The sequence below is a fragment of the Cryptosporidium bovis genome (assembly GCF_009768925.1).
Source record: "Cryptosporidium bovis isolate 45015 chromosome Unknown contig_3, whole genome shotgun sequence".
Taxonomy (NCBI): Eukaryota; Apicomplexa; class Conoidasida; order Eucoccidiorida; family Cryptosporidiidae; genus Cryptosporidium; species Cryptosporidium bovis.
The window spans coordinates 383,678-407,500 of NW_027125024.1; the positions used below are offsets into that span (position 1 = coordinate 383,678).

The following is a 23,823-nucleotide window of genomic DNA, read 5'->3' on the forward strand; positions in this document are numbered from 1 at the left end:
TCAATAATAAAGAAGTCGAAATAAACTCTTTACATTTATTTTTACCTTCCAACCAAAAAAAATCAATTTTTTTTGTCTTAACTTTATATTTCTTTAAAATTATAGATTTATCCGATTCAGATAGTTGTGGTTCAGACGACGAAGCAATAATAAACAAGTACTGTCCAATTGCGAGCAAACAAAAAACTACATATACCAGATATGTAGATGGATTAAGTTATAGTACATTATTGTTTTTCTTATCAGTAATATTATTTGTAAGTTTAGCATCATACAAAATAATTGTTTAATATTAAAAATAAAATTAATTTTAAAAAAAATTATGATTCAAGTATATCACTAACAAGGATATTTTCTTGTTTCTTGCATCATTGGGGCTAATGGGAAATGTTATTAGTTTAGGTCTTCTACATTTCTTATAGTATTTCGTAAAGTGATTTGTCATTATATAATTTTTTATTATAAAAAATGACGTCGGATAATTTTTCAGAGTCTATCATATTACATGTTTCAATTCGAAGTAGAATGTCATCGACATACTCTGAAATCAGTTTTTTCCAGTTAGTAAATAACGAATTTTCATTAATGTTATATTTAATTTCTGGTCTTTCAATCCATTCCAATGCAGAATCAAAAATGTGAAAATTGCTATCATCATAATCTTTATTTAATTTGACGATATTATAAAAAGAATAGTTGTTGTCATCATACTTTTTGTTTTTTAAATATAGTAGTAAATTTTTGTGTATTTTTGCCATTGATTCCAATAAATCAAAATTTAAGTAACCAAATATATTCTTGTATTTATCAATGTATTCAAAATTAGGATGAATAATTGAGTTGATAAATAATATTCTTGGCCATATTGCATGTACGACGGAACCAAATATAATTTCATAACCAGATAGTATTACATTTACCAATGTTGGATTGTGACAAATATTACTATTTGAAACTATTTCAAATAGTTCGATTAAATCCAAATTAATTATATTTACTTTGTTAGATTCGTATATATATTTCATTTTATCACTATTGTTATTGATGCTAACATTGTAATCAGTATTATTGTAATCGTTGAATAATTCATTTATATAATCATTTGGTATAACACATGAAAGTTTACTTTTAATAGATTTTTTCATTTCTCCTGTTAAATAATTATTATTATTATCGAGTGATTTTTCTTGAATATATGAATTTACGAAATATAGTTGAATTGAAAATAACCCGGCCAATTTCATATAAGCAGAATATAATTGTTGATATTTTGTATTTTTTAGTAGTTCACATGAATGAAAAATAATTTGTAACGCAATAAATAAATCAAATCTCCCATATTTAGAGAACATAAATTCGATAGATACTTTGTTCCACTGTTTAACTAGGCATTTACTGATTAAAAATTCAGCTAACAAATCAACTCTATTGAGATTTTTAATTATATTCAAATTAATACTATTATTTGAACTTTCATCCCTTGAGTTATATATCTCCATAATTTTCACTGACAAAATCATGCTTAACAAATTGTTTGGTATCAAGTTATTATTATTCTCAAAATAATTATTCTTATTGTTAAATTCACTATTATATTCGATATCATTATCATAGTAATTGTTATATTCATTAATATTATTAAAGAAAATATCATTTTCACTACCATTATTACTAATACACATATTTTTAAATATATTAATATTACCAATAACTTTATTTATTTGTTCTGCATTCAATTCTTCAAATGAAAATAATTCCGGTATTTCAACAATAATATTCGAAAATACTTGATAATCAAAATCCGTATTAATCATCTTGACTAATAACTTGTTAATATTGTCAATTAAATTTGTAATAGTAACTTGATAATAATCATCGCTTTCACATGTACAATATTTATAATCTATCATTGTTAAATAATATAACACTAAGTTAATATATATTGATTCTTTTATACTTGTAATGTCATCATTTGCACATTCTTCTAATTTTAAATTTATTTTGTTTATAATATAAATGTGATTTAAAGATAATTTTGCTATCTTATATAAAAATTGTGTTATATTTTTATAACTTAAATAATTATGTATAACTTCAAATAATATATGGATAATTAGTTCATCAAACTCTTCAAAATCCAAATAAATATTATTAAACGTAATAATTTTTATAGAGTTTAATAAATTATCAAAACTAAGTGATTTTGTTCCATTATCGTTATTATCGTTGTTAAATTTCAAACTGGCTTCAATTGCTAGCAATAACGTATTTTTAATAATGTAAATTATATTATCTGTGGAGAATAAATCTATAATAAACTTAGATACTCCTGATAAGTAATTTTCATTATTAAACAAATCATCCAAATTAAAATTGTATATAATGAATTCAATTTCTATTTCAGAGTTGACAATCAAATCCTTTATATTATATTTAATATTGCTCATTATTTTGTTCACTGGGATAAATTTTTCTATTTGATGTATATACTGGAATATCCTTAGAAATGAAAACAATTTAATATTAAAGTTTGCCTCAGATGTTTTGTTGTGTTCATCAGATAATAAAATATATTCTTCCCATAAAATCACACTACTTTTTTCATCTTTCGTATTACTATTTTCGTTATTTGCAAATCGTGAATTTAAATAATTAATAAAATTATTAATTTCATTCCTATCCTCTTTTGACCATAAGTATATAATTTTTGTAAACATCAGTGATAAATAGTATTTCTCTACCAAATAATCGATAATTTGATTCCAAACATTTGAATTTCTATTAATATTTACTATATTATTACTATTGATGTTATTATTATTGTTGATATCAATATTATTATTCACAGTATGAATATTATTATCAGCATCATTGTTCTTTTTGTCATAATAACAATTATTATCAATATAATTATTATCATCTAAAGTTTTAAGCAAATTAAATTTGCTTTGATTTTTTTTATAGGATTGAACTAATTTGTTTTTGACATTTGGAATAAATCTGGTACCTATTTTGAATGTTAGGTTTAAATCAATAAAATAATTTGTAATATTATTGATGCTTGACAAAAGATTTTTAGCATCGACAGGATAATCAGAAAATTGTATTTTACTTGGTAATTGTATGTTAACATTTTTATTATTTGTATTTTGGAAATTAAAGTATCCAGAAGGTGTAAATAATATTGAATTATTCCTTATTTTTAAAAATAGGTTTTCATAATATTCCATACCTAATGGTTTGTAATTTAAGTCGACATTAACTACATTATTTCCACAATTATTATATAGTATATAAATTACATTTTTTAATATATTTTCAATTCTAACATTATTATTATCACTATTATTATTATTATATAATATTTTTCCGTCTATATTAATTGTATATAAAAATAATAATTTATAACATAAGTAATGAATACAATCATAAATATAGTTTAAATCAAAGTAATCTGGTTGATAATTATCTGAATATAGACCAGATTTATAAACATTATTTTCATCAATATTAAATACTGATAATTTATATGAATCTGATAAAAAATGCAATGATATTGATAATAAAACAACTTGATCAATAACAGTGAGTAATCTCTCGAGCTTTTCAATCAAGTACCAACAATATATCGATATTTTTGCTAATATATATGGAGCTATGTATAATGATATTTTTTTAATAGAATCAGAAACATTTAATAATAAATTCCAATAATAATTACTCAAGTATTCATATCTAATTGAATTTAACTTAAATAGCTGAGTATAGATAAAATTATTTAAATCATTCGATATTAATTTTAATGTTGACTCTTCTAATAGTGATATTTTTTCATTATTATATTCAACGTTGTTAAATGATGTGTTTAATGACATTTCTAAATATTTAATTAGCAATTTATATTTACCGGATTCATACATTTCTCTTATTATTTCAATTTCTGTCATACATAACCATTTTTCTATATCACAATATTTAAAATTGTATTCATTAAAATCTAAATATATTAAGTTTACTATATATCTCCTATATAAATGATTTTTTAAATCAAAAGTCATGTCAATATTTTCGCTTGAATTATTAGAATATATATTGTGTACAAAGTTCCATATAAGTTCATGATTTTTTACAGAAATGTTTTTGTAAATATATAATAATTCATTCTCATAATACATCGTTAACAGGTTACTATTTGGATAGAATACATCAAACATCTTATCATTGTTAATATTTTTAATTAATATGTTATTTATATTATTTAAACCACTTTTAATATCTAAATTATGCAAATGTCCTAATAAACTAAACATACTACAAATATTAGAATTTTCACCGTAAAACCAACTTGATATTTTAATTAAAAAGTTTCTTTCATTTAATAATGACATCAATTTCCATAAAATTATTGTCAATTCATCCATACACAATATATCATTATCATCAGTATTTTTATTACTATTAAATATAAGATTAATATGTTCCTCATTTATTTTATATTTATTTTTCATTATCTCTGAAACATTGATTAATGAATTTAACATTAAGTATTCAATATATTCATTCAATTGATCATCATCATATTTTAAAACATCATTCAAGTTTCTATTAATATTATTATCATTACCATTAGTATTATTAACAATTATTATTCTAAATTCATTCATTACTTTTTTTAAAAACTTTTCTAGTATATTTTTACATTCACTAATATTATTTGTGGTGTTATCAAATTTTATTTTATTAAAAAGTAATTGAATGTCATATTCATTGTTGTTTTTGAATATTAATATAAGTGAGCTTATAAATTCTATTAAAATGTATGAATTAATTGTACATGAAACTAAGTATTTTAACTTAGAACTAAAGTCATTATTTATAAATAAGTCAATATTTTCCTGAATAACTGAGTAATACATTAATAATTTACTACCATTCATATCAATTATGTTATTAATAAACACAGTTTTGATTGACCATTCGTAAAATTGATTTAATTTATCATGTTTAATACTATCATTTTTTTTAAATAGTATATTCCAATCCAACAAACTAATTATATATTCACTTTCCTTGCTATTATATTCACAATATTGACTATTATTACATTTATCATTATTCATTTTTAATGCTATTTTCAAATGTTGTTTTAGTATTGGGTACTTTGACATATATTCATTAATTATATTCTCTACAGTCTCTTTTGGACATTTTTGAGAATCACACTCTTGCAGGAACTGTACCCATTCTCCTCTTCTTGCTAATTCATGTAATAATGTTAGTGAACGAGGTAAATCATGTAGTCTACAAAACACAGCAACTAAATGCCATATCGGCGCACTTTCTAATAATTTCAAATTACTATGATCATTATTAACATTATCATCATTTTCGCTACAAATGTCACTGTTATTATTACCAAGCATAGTTATATCACCTGTGTCCCATGCAGCCTCTTCAAGCATTTTTAATACGCTAAATAATGAATTAGAATGTTTTTGATTATTTTTAAATTCTTGTTTATTTTCATTATCTAAATTATTAATATATGAGTCTATTTGTGGTGGACCAAATTCAACAAATAAGTTCCATATCTCGTATATTTTATCAGAGTTAACTTCGTCGATATTAATATCTGTTTCATCATCATAATTTAGTCTTGAAAATGACTTTTTATCGTGTATTTGATGATTATATATACATCTAGCTACCCTTATATCGGTAGTTAGTAGTTCAGTTGGAAGGCCTAACATTGATATAAATATAATGCAACTAGTTACTACTATACCTCTTGTAAAGTTTCTTAGTGCCAAATTATATATTTCTTTGTATATAATTATTTTGTTATTCATGTCTAAATTAGGAACATTAATGGAAAAATTATCGTCATAATTTTTAGTATTATTATTATACTTTGTATATCTGATGCATAATAATATATATGCCATAAAAGGTCTACCTTTTGAAATGTAATTTAAAATAGGCAAATTTAATTTACAATTAATATCATTATCATTATAATTAATGCTAAAATTGTTATTAGTTTTTAAATTGTTATTTTTTTTAATTGATTCATACATTTTATTCGAAAAAAAGTCAACAACATCTTCAATATTTTCTTTATTATCTAATTTATTATATATTGTTGGATATAAATTAATTAGGTCAATTAATGTTTTAGAGTCTTTATGTGTTGCTTTTATTATTTCTGAAATACTAAATAAATTCATGTCATTATTTAAATCCTCATTGGTTACTTCTTTTTTATTAAAATTATCATTATCAATAAATTTATCACTTAGTAATTCCAGTAATTTTGGAAAATATTTCATCAAAAACAATTTATAGTTTTCATTATATATCTCTTTTTTACAAATATTCAAAGAAAATATTACTGATAAAACATAGCGTGGTTTTAAATTTAAATTATTATCATCGTAATCAAAATCATAAAAATTTATTCTTTTTGATATCATTTCATTAATAATATAATTAGTATTTCCAGAATTATCCTCATCAATGTTATTTATGTGATCAGAATTTAAGTTATAATCATTACTAATAACATCAATTTCTTCTTCGTAGTAGTTAGCGAAGTAATCAATTAAAATATTTATCATTGTTATTGGGGAATTTAATACAAATTCAAAATTATTAACGATATTTCCATTAAAATAAGTGTTATTTAATACAAGCTTATTATATAACTCATCACTTATACTATTTTTAAACTTGGTAAATGTTTCTTTAAAAAACAATAGCACAATATTCTCTTTTTTATTCATGAATATATATACTATGCTTAAATAATCGTTAATGTAATCATTATTTTTTCCTTTATTGAATAATTTTAAAAACAAATTTAAATAATCATTGTTTTTTAACTCGCTTATTTCACTTAAATAATATTTAAACAAACGTGGACCATGATTTTTAAAACTAATACATTTATTAATTATGTATTTGGCATTATTATATTTATTAATTTCTATTTTAAATAATTTATTTTCCAATAAATCAGTTTTAAAGTAATGAATTGGTAATAATTTACTTGATATTAATGAATTTATAAATACATCATTTATATATTTTGGATTATTGTCAAAATTAGTGCTTATTATTTCATTTATTAATACGTACTTATATGATTTTTTAATATTGTGGTTATTATGTAGTATTTTTAATGTTTTACCCAAATAATTCATAGATTGTGGGATATTCATCCAATCAAAGTGGGAAAATATAAAACCGAATAACGAGTTGTAAATGATACTTGTTATTCTTTCAACCACAACTTTTTCTAAATTAAAATTATTATTTAATAATATTAACATACTATTTTTCTCTTCTTCTTCTTTATTTATATTCTTTAACATTAAATATAGATATGAATATACAAACGCTTCATCGTATTTACAAGGTGCTTGAACTTTTTTTAATAGCCTGTTCCAAATAGAACATATTTGTAAATGGGTCTTTTCTATTATTATTCTTATAGTTACATTATATGGCCATGATGATATAAAGTCTAACGAATGATTGATGTATCCATAATTATTTGAATGATTATTCATTAGGGATTTTCTACCTCTGTTTAATCTTATCCATGTTAAGTCTCCCCTTTTTGAATTATTATCACTTTGATTATTTGAATTAATGTCTGATGGATATTCACTATTACTTTCAACATTTATATTTGAAGATAAGTCATAGTTATTATTTATTATCTCAATATTTATATTTGAGTTATTATTATTAATTTCCTCTTTTTCTTTATCAAAATACAATAATTTCTCTTCAATTTCCAAATAATCATCTTCATTTTGATCGGAACAATTCTTACAAATTGAACTCTTTATATTAATTAATTTATTATTATTTAATCTTAAAAAATTATTTCCTTTTTGTTCTGGTAGGTTTTTAGCTATTGTATTGTTCAAAGTATTGTTCAAGCTGTTATCATCATTAAAATTATTCAAATAATCATTATAGTAATTATTTTCACTGTTTAAATCAACATTTATTTCTTTACAATTTAAGTCACTCCATGTATCAAGTGATTTTTTTGAAAAATGTGAATATAATAAATTTTTATTCATTTGAGCATATTCTTTATTGTTAATATATAAGTTATTATTCCCACTATCATTGTTTAATTCAACATTATTTGATAATTTTTTTAGTATTACATTCGATATTTTAAGTATGTAATTCCGATTTTCATATGTAGTTGTGTCTAATCCACTATTTATTATTATTGCATCTTTTAATGTTTTCAGACCACCAAATGGATAAGTTAGTGATTTGATCATATGTTCTGAGCAATAATATTCATCATCACTATCATCAACACTATCATTAATACTGTTGCTATTGCCTTTATCTTCAACATCATTAAATACATGTATATAATCCCTTAATATATCATAAGGATAAGAATATGTAAGAAATGATGTCCATATTCTATTTAATTCAACATCATAACACGTATTAAAATAATAATTCTCCAACTGATTGCTGAATTGTATTAAGTCGTAATCATCATCAGTTAAATAATTAATATGTCTTAAATGATTTACAATTTTTCTCCGTATATCTCTTTTTAACGTGTAATATAATATTAATTTCAAATATTTGCTTGTATTCTCACCTATTTGACGTAACATATGTATTCCAAGTGCTAATGAATTTGTACTTTGGTTACAAATTAATTTATATACATGGTGAAGCACATTATTTCTAAATGATTTTAAATTACATATCGAGTTGATATTTTTGTTTTTGTACCACCAATTTATTAATGTTGAATAGTGTCCCTGTATTATTTCATCTCTTATATATATTTCATCATCTATTTTAAAGTTGTCGTCATTTAACTTACTATCTGTTATATCATTTATATTTTCATTAGTGTCATTACTAACAAATTTGTCATTTTTTTTACTTAATTTTTCTCTAAATAGAGATGAATAATAAGAAAGAACATTCAATATATCACCATTATTCACATCATAGTTGGAAAATTTTATATTATTGCTGTAGTATTTTATCTTATCTAAACAAAAATTTAACAATATTTCACAGGATTTATCAACAAACTCATCTGACAAATTTGAACCATTTTTTTCAAGTAGCAATGACTTTGCAAATTTTACTATTTCCAGATTTAAAGTAGATGAGATATTATTTAATGAATTTTTGATCATATCAATTTCGCTATTTTTAATTCCAATTTCTAATTGCATTAAAGGTATTATATTTGTGTTTATATTATTTAATAAACATATTCTTTTGACATTTTCCAAGTCTTGACACTTTATTGCAGAATGTATTAACTCAAATAGGCTTATTTTGTGCGAATATATACCCATATATGTTTTTGAGTTTTTATTCATAAAATAATAATTCCAATTAATTTCACAAGAGAGCTTTAAATTTAGTATTGTGTATTCGCTTTTTATATCAAACAAAAATAATTTTTCCAGATTATCAATATTTTCAATATTCTCAATAGTAGTAATTGTGTCAATATCACTAACTAGGTCATAATCAGTGATATCACTAACTCTTAGATTGTAGCTATTATACGTATTTAAATAAAAACTTAAATGATTACCTATTAAATTATTATCTGAAATTTGGATTAATATTGAATTTGAATTTATTATAATATCAATATAATGATTTTTTAATAGTTTGTTTTTATTGTCAATATTTTTAAGAAAATTATCTTCCAAAATAAATGTATACTCCTTAATATGAGACAATTTAATATTATTTTTGATATTGTTATTAATTTTTTCAATTATAGGAGTACAAAAATCAAGTGAGTTGTGGCTAGTTCTATTTGAAAGTATACTATAATCGTCCTCACAATCTAAATTGCTTTCTAGATGTGACTTAATCAAATTTAAGTATACATTATTAAACAACTTTTTATATTCAAGTGGTATTTCATAGTTATCATTGTAATTATCGTCAATTATTATGTTATTAATTGTATTTAATATTATTAATCTCATGTAATTATTATCATAGTATTCTTTAACTATCCAATTGTTATTATAAAAGTAAAACCAATTTAATTTATTGTCTATTAACTTTAATATATTTATATATTCAGAAGAACCACCTGACAATTTTAAATTAAATGTACTCATCAAACTATTAAGTTTAAAATTATTAAATGCATTTGGATAAATTGTTAAATCAACATATTCACTATCTAATTGTACATGCGGTATACTTCCTGAACTAATTAACATATTTGTCTTCAAATACTCTTCTGGGTCAAACATGTCATATTTACATACAACATTTTTATCACATAATAGCTTAACCGTATAATAAGCACATAGTAATTCACTGAATAGTCTATTTAAATCAATTAAAAATATTTTAACCGAATTATTTAAATACAACTCGTTTAAATTATCAATCAACAATATAATTTTAGATAAATCATTACAAAACGACACTTTGATCGATGTATTATGTTTATTAATATATTTTTCAATATATTTACTAATGTCAAATCTTAAAAATCCTATTCCTTCGTTATAGTTCCATAAAAATAGTTCATATGTATCTATCGTTATACATAGTAACCAATTATTTAATGCTGTTACACCCGAATAACGAATTGTTGGTGAATCATAATTCTGTAGCAAAAATCTTCTGTTTGTATACAATGATTTGCTTCCGTCTAAATCTAATGAAATAAAGATTACATTTGACATTAACATTAAGAAACCAGATTCTTTTGAACTATCAGTAAATATTCTTACATTTTTATATGAAAAACAACCATCACACAATTTATCATTTGATTTATCTAACAATTTTTTACTGAAAAAAACATTATATATATATTCTATTGGTATCCTGCAATATTTAATATTCATACCATCGGTGTAATTGTATTTTAAGGATTCACATGATACATTAAAATTAATAGATATAGGCTTATCATAGATATTGTCTTTATTTAACTTATCACTAATTTCCAATTCTATTACCTTATACTCACTGTTTAATTCAAATTTATCTATATTTAAAAATTGTATTATAGTTAAATACTCTATACCTGAATGTTGTTTACAATTACAATTAATATTTTTTGCATTTAAATCTTGTTCCAATAAGATTAACGTTTGGATAGCCCCTGTACTTATAGTATTTTCTTCTTTTAGAGATGATTTTGACCATATTGCCTCCGATATCAGTGTATTTTTATCTTGAAATATTTTTCCTATTTCTAGCTTTTTTAGATTAATGCTACTATTATTCATAAAATTATCATTTAAGTTTCTTTTTTCTAAATCAATCCATATGGTTATTTTACCATTTGTTGATAAATTTAATAGTAATTTTGAATTGTGTGATAGTAATAGCCTTCCATTACATATTGTCTCTGATTCATCTATTTTAAACTCTTGTAATATAACACCTGATGAATCATTTTTTGAAATGGAATTAAGCAGATTCATATCTTAAGCCTTATTACTATAAGTAATATTAGTACTAATGCTACTACAAATATTATTTTTTTCGCAATATTTTATTTTTTTAATTATTTATTATTAGAATTAACATGTCAATAACACTTGGGGTACGCGCTATGAATATAATTGTTATCTTAAATTTAATGTGTGAACAGTTAGAGGATTAAAACATTAATTTTGAAGTGTATTAAAGAGTACCAATATATAAGTTGGTGAAACATATATATGATGATATGTAGAAACATTATTTTATTAGTAAATTGGTATAAATTTTAGAAGCGTATTTATAAATATTTTGAGAGATATTAATTATTTAAAGAAAAAAATTGAATATTACTACCTGAAATAATTTTTATTTTAATGAAATCGCATTTAATTGATGTTCATACTTATTTTATTCATATAAACTAACACTTCTACAAAAAAAATCAGGATTAAAAAAATGAATAAAAATAAAACAATTAAACGAAAAAAAATAATATAAAATAAATTAACTTTATCCTATATTACTTGTTTAAATAATAAAATCTCAGTTTTTATTGTAACCTTTATTCATTTTTTGTTTACACGTTACATACATATTTATTAAAACTCATTCTAAATACATTTATTTACACTTCGGTATTATTATTGTTTAAACTGATTCATTAATGCTCTAAATCAAATAAGTAATATTATTTTAGTAAAAAAAAAGTTAAAAAACGAAAATTAAATAAAAGAATAAAGGAACATTGATAAACTTAAATAAATGATATCTATAGAATTTATCGGAAAAAGAAAGAAATATATGTAAATTAATTTATTGGAAAGAAATTATATTTTGATCCACACAATAAAACAAATTGTTAAAATTTTGAATTAATCCATTTTAATTAATTATTATTCGGTAAAGAGTTTGTTTTAAACATACTATTTTTAATGGCTTAATTAAAATTTATGACTAGACTTGGCACCAAGTATCGAATGCAGGCGCCTAAATTAATAGCAAAATAAGGGTTAAAAGACTTCAAGTACTGAGATGAAGAGATTTTTCTTTTCGTTAAAGAATTAGCAATATATACAGTCAAAAAAAGGTTATAATACGCAAATACTGAGTAAAAATTCAAAGTTTTGCAGAAACTTGTGAGTAATAACGATACAAGAAATGAAATACGATGATGAAGACTTGTATATTTCAGATGAAGATGAACAGATTAATCGCATAGGTGATGTTCCCCTACATTGGTACGATGAGTTTGATCACCAAGGTTATACTATAGATGGTGAGAGGCTGAAAAAGTATTTAAACCGATCAGGTAAGTTGCTTAAACCACATTTATGATATTTAACTTACGTTAAATTTATTTATAGATTCAGAATTACAAAAATTATTATCTTCAACAGATCCTGATTCTTGGAGAACAATTTATGATCAGAAAAATCAAACTGCAGTAAAACTTACTGACGAAGACTTGGATATTATAAGACGAATATCCTCTCAAAAGTATGCTAATCCGGAATTTGATGCAGAGAAATTTCACTATGAAAATGATAATGTTGATGATAAATTATTCCCAGTAACGAATAGACCAATTCCAAAGCGTTGGTTTGTACCATCAAGATGGGAGGCTAAAAAAATAACACACTTGGTTAAATTAATTAGACTAAAGATACTAAGACCAATTAAAAAAACTGAGCCGGAGGTTTATGATATTTGGGAAGATTCAATATTAAATACTAATATCGAAGATGTAACTTCAAAAGGGCCACCTCATATTCCAGCACCAAAAATGGAATTGCCTGCTCATGAACACAGTTACAATCCCCCAGAAGAGTATTTACTTGATGAAAATGAAATTGAAAAGTTGAAAGATGAGTGTGATGAAGATGCATTCTTACCTTGTAAATATGATTGCTTAAGAAGAGTTCCTGTTTATAGCAAACTTATAAAAGAAAGATTCGATAGATGTTTAGATTTATATTTGTGCCCAAGAGCAATAAAAATGAGAATGAATGTCGATCCAGAAAGCATACTACCACCACCAATAGATACAAATGATTTAAAACCATACCCAACAACAATTAGAATGAGATATGATTTGGAAAACGAAACTAATGATAATATCACTATTTCAGTGTCTTTGAATGGTCTGTGGCTTTCCGTAGGACATGGCAATATATTAACTATATATGAAGTTTCAACTTCAAGAATGGTGTTTAATTTGAATATAAGTGAACTATTTAAAGATATAATATCTTCAACTGAATTTAATAATAAGATAACTGTATTATCATTTCATCCTTATTTACCTATATTGGCATGTGGATATGATGAGTATTTACTTATATTCGTATTAAAACTCCCAAATATAACAATATCATATCAAGAACTTTCAACAAATGATGAATCTGAAATAGATAGCACAGATATGGATAAAAAATGTAATAATGATCCACAAAAGGACTACGAACATTCATGTAACCTTTTCAACGATATTCAAATAATTAACGATGAATTAGACAATATTGATTTGCTCTCATGGAATCAAATTAAAGTAAATTTCTCCAGACACAATTTAGCATTTAAAACCATAAATAATATTATTCTAATTAAGCACCAATCTACTATAAAAAATTTATCGTGGCACAACAAGGGTGGTTATTTAGTTGTTGTTTCACCAAGGTCAGTCTCGCCATCTCAAAGAGTAGTTATACACTCAATAAATAGGTGTTCGTCAATAACGGCGTTTAAAAAACTGAATGGAATGGTTAAATCTGCACAATTTCATAATATTAACCCGTGGTTGGTAGTGGCTACTCAAAAATGCGTAAGAATTATAGACCTAACTAGTAATAAAACAAACAATAATAAACTTGGAAATCAAAGTACTAGTAAAAAACTTGTTAAGAAATTGATAGGAGTTGATGATCCAACATGTATATCCATAGATCCAACAGGAAAACACATTTTTGTTGGACAATCTAATGGTAGAGTTGCATGGTACGATTTAGATCTCTCCAATACTCCCTATAAATTACTTAGATATAGTGATTCGTCCATCAAACAAGTACAGTTCCATTTAAATAAATCAATGATATTTACGGCAAATAAAAATGGTAATATTAATATATTCCATTCTAGAATGCCCTGTGATATTATGAGCGATCCTATTTTTATTCCTCTAAAGTTAATTAGAGAAGAATTTTCAACTATAACTTCAGCAGTTTGGCATCCTAAACAACCATGGATTTTTTCAAGTGGAGTTAATAAACAGGGCAAATCTTCTTTAGTTCTATTGGGATGAATTTTAAATGCACTTTTATGAGTTCACTTTTTCCTTTAAGAATTAATTATTTTTAATTTACCATACTTTATTTCATTTATCACTTAAATTAATTTGATTTTTCACGTGATGCTGTTTTTTCACACAGTTACTATCATTAATTTATATAATTATTTACTGAAAGATTTCATAGTAAAAAAAATATTTAGTTTCATCCCTTTACAGATAAAATGCGAATTAAAGAAAAAATACGGGCGCCAATATATTGATAATACCACATAAATTTGAATTTATTAAAAAAGAAAAAGAAATAAAAGTAATTTACTGGTAAATTCAAATTATTAAACTTGGACAATAATAACACAAATTTTTAGATTTAATGTTTATATTATGAATTATTTAAATGAAAAAAAGTAAAGTAGCTTATCATTACGATAATGGCGAATAAAGAATTTTTATCAGAATGGTTTTCAATTGAAAATATAGGTAATGAAGCTTTAAATATTGACAATTTGAAAGAATCAGACTGGTTCAACATTGAACACAATAATGAAATTAAAAGTGACAACTATATATCACCAAATGATGAATCTAATCAAAATTCTGTAACTTGGAATTTAACGATTCGTTTTAAATCTATATCATTACAAAATCCTGCAACAATAATATTTACAGCACCAAACTGGTATAAAATAATAAAAGGACAAAATGATATATATCCATCTAAATGTCCCAAAACAAATCCTCCCGTGCCATGCAGAAGATCAACAACATTATTTAAAAATACTGAAATTGAAATTAATTCAAAAATTATGTGTTCATGGAAAGAGATTTTTGATAGATTAAATATAGAACCACTTCAAATAGAGGTACACAAAGTTAATCCATTTGGAGATAAGGAAATTCATTCGATTGGATATGTAAATTTGAAACATATATTTATCCAACCAGAAGAGATCAAACCTGAAATAATAAATTCCTATATTTACGGTAAAAATTCATATAGAATATGGCCGACAAGAGTATTGCTATATCCAAAAATTGTTAAAACCGATAGTAATGACAATATAGAATCTGATAATAATGTAGATGATGGTAGTAATATTGATAACAATGACAATAATGAAAGTGTACCAATAGGATTAATTGAGGTAGATATCATTCTTGAAGACTGCGAGAAGCAAAATATATCAGAAGGTAAAATGTTTTCAAGAAAAAATAACAAAAGTATTAATAGTGAATGTAATAGCTCAAACACAAGGAAAAAATTACCAATAAATAACTCACCTAAAACAGAAAATATGAATAAATTGAAATCCGTAAGTCCTTCTTCGATAAATAAGAATAAGGAATATTCTATGAATAAGCATAATATTCAACCACAAATTATAGAAAATGAATTCGAGTTGCCATTTTTTGAGCAGAAAGATTTAAACTATACTGAAAATATGTTAGATTTTGATTTACAATATGTTAATTTTAACAAAATAAGTAAATTTAAACCAAAGTTAGATTTATTCAATCCAGGTAATGATAGTTTATCTAGTAATATATTAGATTCAATCAATGAAGAAATAAAAACAAGTTTTGATATCGATTCAATAGTTTTTTGTGATTCAGATGATGAATCAAAAAATATTAGTAATAAATTAACTAAGTGGAAATTAATTGAAAAAGAAAGATTTATCGAACATTTGAGAAAATTAGAAGATGAATTTAGAAAAATAACGATATCAAGACAAGAAGTTATAATGAGAGATTTTATTCATAATATAAACACTAAAACAAAAAAAATAGGTAAATTGGAAAATCTCGTTACTGAGAAAATATTCAAGTTGAAAAATAAAGAAAATTTCATAGACAATATAAATAATGAAAATAACAAAAAGATTCAACTATTACAATGTGAACATAAAAAAATATTAGAATTACAGAAAAATGATTATATTGTGAAATTAGATATAGAGAAAAAAAAAATGAGGTTATTAGAATCAGAGAAAAATAAATGGATTAAAAAATATAATGATTTAGAAAGTAATATGGATAAAGTATTCAAAGAATTACAAGACTTAAAAAATAGTAGAAAAACTGAATTGTATTATAAAAATGAATTATTACGTAAAGACGAGTTTATACAACTCCAAGAGACTCAAATTAATCAATTAAAAGACACTGTAGAGCTTTTGAAAGCATCAAGAGATCATATAAAACTAAATTTTGAGAAATTTATTTCATCTCTAGATTTAATTAAGAATATTTCAAATGATAGTAGTAATAATATGTGTTTACCCCACAATCTTGATTCACTTGTAGAATCAGGTATTTACAATGAAAATGATGAATTCATACAATATTTAAAAAATAGTTAATTTTTCATTGCTTAATATTTACTATTTATATACATTGTATATATCATTTATTTATTATTTTTGTTTTCTTTAATATTTATATTTTTTACGTTCTTTTATAATTTATAAGTACATGCAAAAAGTACATGCATTATATTAATATTGCATGTATAATATTTCAATTATAGGTACCGAATACCAATATATATCATTTTTTATTCTTTTCTATCTTATTAATATATATATTATGAATATTAAGGTAAATAGGTATTATTCATTTCATACTGTTGATATATTGAAATGTTAGTATGTTATTTAACAGTACAAGAATAAAATAATACTTATAGCAAACAACCAAAATAATTATTATTAAACGCAATTCGAATGAATAAACAAATAAATATATTTAGTATAATAATAGTTTTATTATTTATTTTTATTAACTGTGAAAATTTAATAAGGGTGGATAACAGTGGTATAGCGTTTAAAAAAAAAGAATTCAATTTAGGTGAAAAAATCAATGAAATAATAAATAGGGTAAGTTTATTTATTTAATTAATATCACTAAAAACTGTATAATGACAATTATTTAAATTAATAGATTAAATCACCAAAAAATGAGAATCAAAAAATAATAGATAATAGATTAATAATAGTTTATTCAATTAATGATGACAAAAATGAGTCATTAACTAAATTAAGATTAAAGATTAAAACATTATTTGAAAAATTGTTCAATGGAATAAGTGTAGTTGACTATGAAAAATTAAAACATAAAGATAATATTCAAGAAATGAATAATTGTATATTAAGGTATTTAAACAATTTAAAAATGGAAATAATAGAAACAAATAATAGTAATCAATTAGTTAGTTTTTTAAAAACAATAAATATGCAGTTACTTCAATTTGAAAATTTAATAATGGTAAGTTAAATATTTATATAAGCGTATAGAATATACATATTTGTTAAAATAATGTTAGGGTGTATACCTAGATGAATATATAGGTTTTGAAGAAAAAGACACTAGATCATTTATTAATTCAAATAAAAATTTATATTTAAATAGTTTTTCGAGAAGAATAGATGAAAATATTAGTAATGATTATTATTATAATGATAATAATGATAATTACTATTATTCAGCTTTGTATAGTAAACAATGGTTTCATAGTGATTCAAAATATGGCATCAAGTCTGCAAAAATGTGGAAAAAAATATCAGAATTAAAAAATAAAGGAATAGGTAATATAGTGATTGCGGTTTTTGACTCGGGAATAGATTTTGAGCATCCTGATTTGAGAGGTAAAATATGGAGAAATTTTGGTGAATATAATTGCAATGATGGAATAGATGATGATATGAATGGGTATATAGATGATTGCTATGGTTGGGTAAGTTGAACAAAAAAATTTATCTAAATTCTATTTAAATCATTATTTTTTAGAATTTCGTAAACAATAACAAAATACCTATAGATGATAATGGCCACGGTACACACATATCAGGTATAATATCAGGAATACCAAATAGTATTGTTGGAATATCAGGAATATGTTGGTATTGTCAAATAATGGTACTTAAAGTATTAGATTCAAAAATAAGAGGACTATTGTCTGGTTTTGTTCAGGCTATTGACTATGCTTTAGATAAAGGTGTAAGAATATCTAATCATAGTTATGGAAGTAGGAGGTATGTTGAAATAATAAATAGATTTGTTAATTAACAATTAATAATGGCAAATGTAATTACAACTTAATTAATTTATTACTCATAATAGTAAAAACATTGAGTTATTGAGATTGGCAATAAAAAGAAGTGAGGAACAAGGGATGCTAGTCATTGTTGCATCTGGTAATTTTGAAAATGAAAGAAATAACGATTTAGTTCCAACTTATCCATCGTCATTTAGGTAAGAAATTAAATGAAACAATGACAGTGAATTACTATATTAACTAAATGAACAACATTTTTTTGTATTTTAAATAAAATCAAACATAAATAATCTAAGATCCGATAACATTATTTCAGTTACATCTATTACAAGGTAAGTTATTTTTTTTGGCTTATAAGAAAACATAAATTGATTATTTAGTAATGGTGAATTGATGGAAAGAGCCACATATGGTAAAAAATCTGTTCATGTAGGAGCACCTGGAGTGAATATATGTTCAACTTATTTAAATGGAGGTATGTTTAGTTTTAGATATATTCAGTGATCGCTTATTTTTAAAAAATATTTGTTTAATTTACAGAATACAGATGCATGGATGGAAGCTCATTCTCCGCTCCTATAGTAACTGGAATTGCAGGTGTTTTGTTATCACTTTACCCAAATATATCGATTTATTCATTAAAGGATTGTATATTAAAAGGTGTTGTTAAAATAAAAGGGCTGCCTGGTAAGTTAAAGAAAAAATGAAAGAATTAAGATAATGGTGCTTATAAATGAGTGAAAATAAATTCAATTATCAAAGGAAACAATAACTTTAAAAAATAGTAACTTATAAATAATGAACAATTTACCACAAATTTAAAGCACCATTTATGAATGAATGAATAAATAAAGCAACTCAATATATCATTTTTTAACATAAATTCACACAAATTATAACTTAAATTACACTTAAATAATACCTATAATTTATTAGTAATGACGGAAGGCTCAGTAAATGCCTATAATTCACTTGAAATTTGCCAAATAAAATTAGACAAAAATATATCGAAGAGCTATTTATTTGCCGCCTAAAATGCGGAGGTGTTTAAAAATGATTGAACGACAAGATTCAAATTAATTTAAGAAAACTTAAAAGGTAAAATAATAATGTTTAATTCTTTGGATTAATTGCTATTATTTAACATATACGAATATATTATAAGTAATTGTCATTATTTTTACTTGTTCATTTTTTTAAATATTGTTGTAACACTATATATACGATTATTACTTTTTTTCCACTTAATAAAAGTAATGGGATTCTTTCTAGATAATTCAACGTATTCTGAAGTATAAAGAAATGAAAGATCATGTGAGAGAGAAGTTAATAATAAGACTTGGAATAACAAAAGAAATAAGAGATAGAGCTTCAACATATCCAGCGATAAGTGATGAGGAGATAAAAGAAAATTCAGAATCAGATTCAGAATTTTCGATGAAATTACTAGATTTGTCGCGAAGTGACTCATCTAGATTGAAATATTTAAGAAAATTAAGTTACTTAAAAGTATGGGTACCTTCAATATATAGACCACCTAAACATCAAACTGCAATTATATTTGATTGGGATGATACATTGATATGCACTTCATATTTGACTTCAATTATTGAAAATATTAAGCATGAACGAATAGTGAGTTATAACACGTTAAGTAGTGTGAATTCTTCCGCAAGAGGTGAATTGGAGCATTTTATATTAAATAAAAACAATAACGATTATCACAATGAGCCATTTTATATAAGTGATAATGTGAAAAATATACTAAACATTACACAAAAATGCGTATTAGAAATATTAAATAAGGCATTAAACATAGGTTATGTGTTTTTGATTACGAATGCATCTGAAGATTGGGTTTATTATTCAGCAAATGTGTATATGCCAGATGTTGTTGACGTTTTAAGTAGTTTGACAGTGATATCAGCAAGATCTAAGTACGAACAAAAATATCCAGGTGATTATCATAAATGGAAATTATACGCTTTTTTAGAGATACAAAAAAAGTTGAACTCTGAAACAATTACCAATTTGATATCTATTGGTGATTCTATAATAGAAATGGAAGCTGTTCATATATTAGGAAGAGAATTCTCAGAATCTTTGGTTAAGACAGTTAAATTAAAAGAAACACCAACTCCTGATGAATTATATAAGCAACTATCATTAATCAATAGCAACTTTGAAAGTATTTGCTTAAATGCAAGAAATCTAAGGATTGTATTAGAAAAGAGAGCACTGCAAATACAAACTTAGTAACAATTTTAAGTCATAAAAATCTAGCAATATGTTAGAAATTTAAAATCATAAAATAAGTGATGATAGAAATAAAATCAGAGTTAGATATAAGTAATATATTATTAATATTATATATTTAAATTAATAATGTAGTTTCTACTATAATAAAACTAGTTATTTTAAAATAGAAAGAAAAATCTAATAGAAATTTTACGGCATTATAATGTGTAATTATTCTTTTTTCTTTATTTTGAGTTAAAGTGTGGAAAGAAACTTGTTAATTCGGGTTCGTTTTCAGATTCTTCAGATGAAGATGTAGATTCCCACTGTTGAGATATCTGTAAGTTACCACAAGATGAGATGTTATCATCATCGTCCTCGCTATCTGAAGAGCTAAATGCTCTTCCAGAAGAAAAGAATTGTTTTGCAGATAATTGTGATTTTTTTTTATTTAATAAAGCATTTGACACAACTTTAGGTTGTTTTGTCTTTTTAGTAACAATCTTACTTATATTTTTAGACGTAGAATCATCAGAAATTGGAATGTTTAATTTAATTTTACACCACTTAATCATTTCCCTGAAAATACTTGGAGGTGTTTGTTGATCATCTAATTCAACTTCACCTGTATCTACTTCTTTCCAATGTGCTGTGGATAAAAATGAATTAAATAATTCAACATGGTCGTTTTGCGAAAGTTTGCCTAGTAATAACTGGAATTCTCGCCTTTCAGCTTCACTAATTGTATTGTTTAATGAATTAGATGATTCATAATTATTACTATTTTTTTTACCACCTTTGTTATTTGATTTAGAATTACCTTGTTGATTCGTCCTTTTATTTTTGTTATTAGAAAAATGATCGTTACCAACACTACTCGCTCCTGTTCCATAATGTGGTAAATATAATTCTTTGTTATATCTTTCGTTATAAAATACATTGTTTTTTCCGTTGTTCATTTTTTTAAATGGTGGTCCATTTTTATTTACATCATCAATATTTTTACTTCCTTTATTTATTCCAGAATTTTTAGTTGTACCTGGGAATGTTAATGAAAAGTCATCTTTCAATGGTTCGTTTAGTAATTTTAAATTAAAGTTCAGGCATGCATCAATTGTTTTAGTCCAAAGTATTCCACCTGGTTCAATAGCACGAAAAGCACAAATCCAAACAGAATATATATCATTAAATACATTTGCAGCATTCAAATATTCATTATTTTCTAATTTTTTAATAATCTTGTTGAAGGATATTGGTTTAATTGGACTGCAATCATTTAAATATTTAAAATATATATTTGCATTAATAAATAGCTCGTCAATTTTTTTATTGTAATCAAATTCAGACCCATTTGCGCCATTGTCATCCATGTCAATATCATTTTCTAAACTTTGACCCTTTAAATATAAGCTAAAGTTATTTATATTTATATCTGTTGCATATGGTTTAAATGTTTCTTGTTGTGATAACATTTTAAGTATTCTATGAAATCTTTTCGCCCAATCTGGCATTTTTTTTAAAGGATCTTCTGTAATTCTTCTACTTCCAACGGTACTTTGTGTATTACTTTGTTTTGTCTCAGATCTTGATTCTAATATATTCATACCATCTTCTAGTAATGCCTTTAATTCCCTTGAATATGAAGGACGTGAATTACGTGATTTTCTTATTTCACCATCATTTCTCACTTCATTTCCACCAGCTGAAGTTCTACCAGTTATTTTTTGTGATCTCTTCTTTAAATTTTTTCTATTATTACTGTAGCTTATGGGTTCTGGAGATAGTTCAAACCCATAATTATAAGAATTATCAATAAAATATTGTTGTACCTTCTTTAATTCATCCAAACTTAGAATCAATTCGCCTCTAACTCCAGTGCTACCATTTTTATCTACAGATAAACACAAATCAGTCTTCATATACAGTTATTATCAATATTTCTAGTATAATACAGATTTAAACATATAAATATATCCGTATTGAAATATTCTTTATTTAAATATTATTTTTGTAGCGCCGGCGGTATCTATTTTTTTACTACCATGTAGGAATTTACATTGACATGTTATTAATAAATTACTTTCAAATTACTTTAATTTCTCATTTTTTGCATTCCTTTAAGTAAATACTGCATTATATATGTTCCATTCACAAATTTTCTAGCAATTTTACTACTTTTATATTTATTACATATGCACAAAAGTCTAACTATTTACTAACACAGTCGGTTACAAAGTTAACATGAGAGATAGAATTATTAGATGAAAAAAAAAATTATCTATATAAAAGCAGCTATTTCCATTTTAATTATCGTGCCCGAATGTACATTCGTACTTTTCTCCTTTTCAATAAATATAAGCAATAACATATAGTAATGTGGAATCATAATTTTATTTACATTTCACCTCCATTAAATATATAAGGTCTATATATTATTTAACATAATTTTATATGTTAGTTCTTAAATATCAATCTATCGATCCATTAGTTCTTTTTTTGTTTTTGTATTCATACTCTTTATTACCATTATTTATAATTTTTTGTTTCTGCTTCTGTTTTGTATTGTTATGTAAATATAAAGAGCCGTTTATTTGTGGGTAATCTGAATAATTTAATGTGATATTGTTCCTGTCAGTAGAACTTAACTTTGAATTATTGCCTCTTTTATAATATTTATTTCTTGATGCGTAATAGCTAGTATTATTGGTATTAGTACTGTATGGCTTTTGATAATTAACATTGCAATTATAAATAATAT

The 23,823-nt window shown here is 23.6% G+C and overlaps 7 protein-coding genes across 7 annotated transcripts in view; 4 read left to right on the plus strand and 3 right to left on the minus strand.

Annotated features, from left to right (window-relative positions):
• Positions 1–416: 416 nt before the first annotated feature.
• On the minus strand, positions 417–11,486 carry FG379_002147 (WD repeat; the record flags this gene model as incomplete). Its single annotated transcript, XM_067328016.1, has 1 exon — positions 417–11,486. The coding sequence occupies one exon, from the start codon at positions 11,484–11,486 to the stop codon at positions 417–419; it is 11,070 nt and encodes a 3,689-aa protein (XP_067183555.1).
• Positions 11,487–12,645: 1,159 nt separating this feature from the next.
• On the plus strand, positions 12,646–14,785 carry FG379_002148 (uncharacterized protein; the record flags this gene model as incomplete). The annotated part of the gene is made up of 2 exons (XM_067328017.1): positions 12,646–12,796; positions 12,852–14,785. 2 exons carry the CDS (start codon positions 12,646–12,648, stop codon positions 14,783–14,785), a joined length of 2,085 nt encoding a protein of 694 aa, XP_067183556.1.
• Positions 14,786–15,201: 416 nt separating this feature from the next.
• On the plus strand, positions 15,202–17,133 carry FG379_002149 (uncharacterized protein; the record flags this gene model as incomplete). The annotated part of the gene is made up of 1 exon (XM_067328018.1): positions 15,202–17,133. The coding sequence occupies one exon, from the start codon at positions 15,202–15,204 to the stop codon at positions 17,131–17,133; it is 1,932 nt and encodes a 643-aa protein (XP_067183557.1).
• Positions 17,134–17,359: 226 nt separating this feature from the next.
• Positions 17,360–19,671, plus strand: FG379_002150 (uncharacterized protein; the record flags this gene model as incomplete). Its single annotated transcript, XM_067328019.1, has 10 exons — positions 17,360–17,418; positions 17,523–17,649; positions 17,714–18,037; positions 18,096–18,506; positions 18,560–18,804; positions 18,893–19,024; positions 19,124–19,159; positions 19,208–19,302; positions 19,368–19,514; positions 19,652–19,671. The coding sequence occupies 10 exons, from the start codon at positions 17,360–17,362 to the stop codon at positions 19,669–19,671; spliced, it is 1,596 nt and encodes a 531-aa protein (XP_067183558.1).
• A 458-nt stretch (positions 19,672–20,129) lies between these two features.
• FG379_002151 (uncharacterized protein) lies at positions 20,130–21,083 on the plus strand (the record flags this gene model as incomplete). Its single annotated transcript, XM_067328020.1, has 1 exon — positions 20,130–21,083. The coding sequence occupies one exon, from the start codon at positions 20,130–20,132 to the stop codon at positions 21,081–21,083; it is 954 nt and encodes a 317-aa protein (XP_067183559.1).
• A 227-nt stretch (positions 21,084–21,310) lies between these two features.
• FG379_002153 (uncharacterized protein) lies at positions 21,311–22,984 on the minus strand (the record flags this gene model as incomplete). The annotated part of the gene is made up of 1 exon (XM_067328022.1): positions 21,311–22,984. One exon carries the CDS (start codon positions 22,982–22,984, stop codon positions 21,311–21,313), a length of 1,674 nt encoding a protein of 557 aa, XP_067183561.1.
• A 549-nt stretch (positions 22,985–23,533) lies between these two features.
• FG379_002154 (uncharacterized protein) overlaps positions 23,534–23,823 on the minus strand; it is a gene marked incomplete at both ends in the record, with an annotated part of 1,698 nt that continues 1,408 nt past the window's right edge. The window contains one exon of the mRNA XM_067328023.1: positions 23,534–23,823. This exon is cut by the window's right edge and continues 1,408 nt beyond it. Coding sequence (XP_067183562.1) covers positions 23,534–23,823 — 290 coding nt within the window.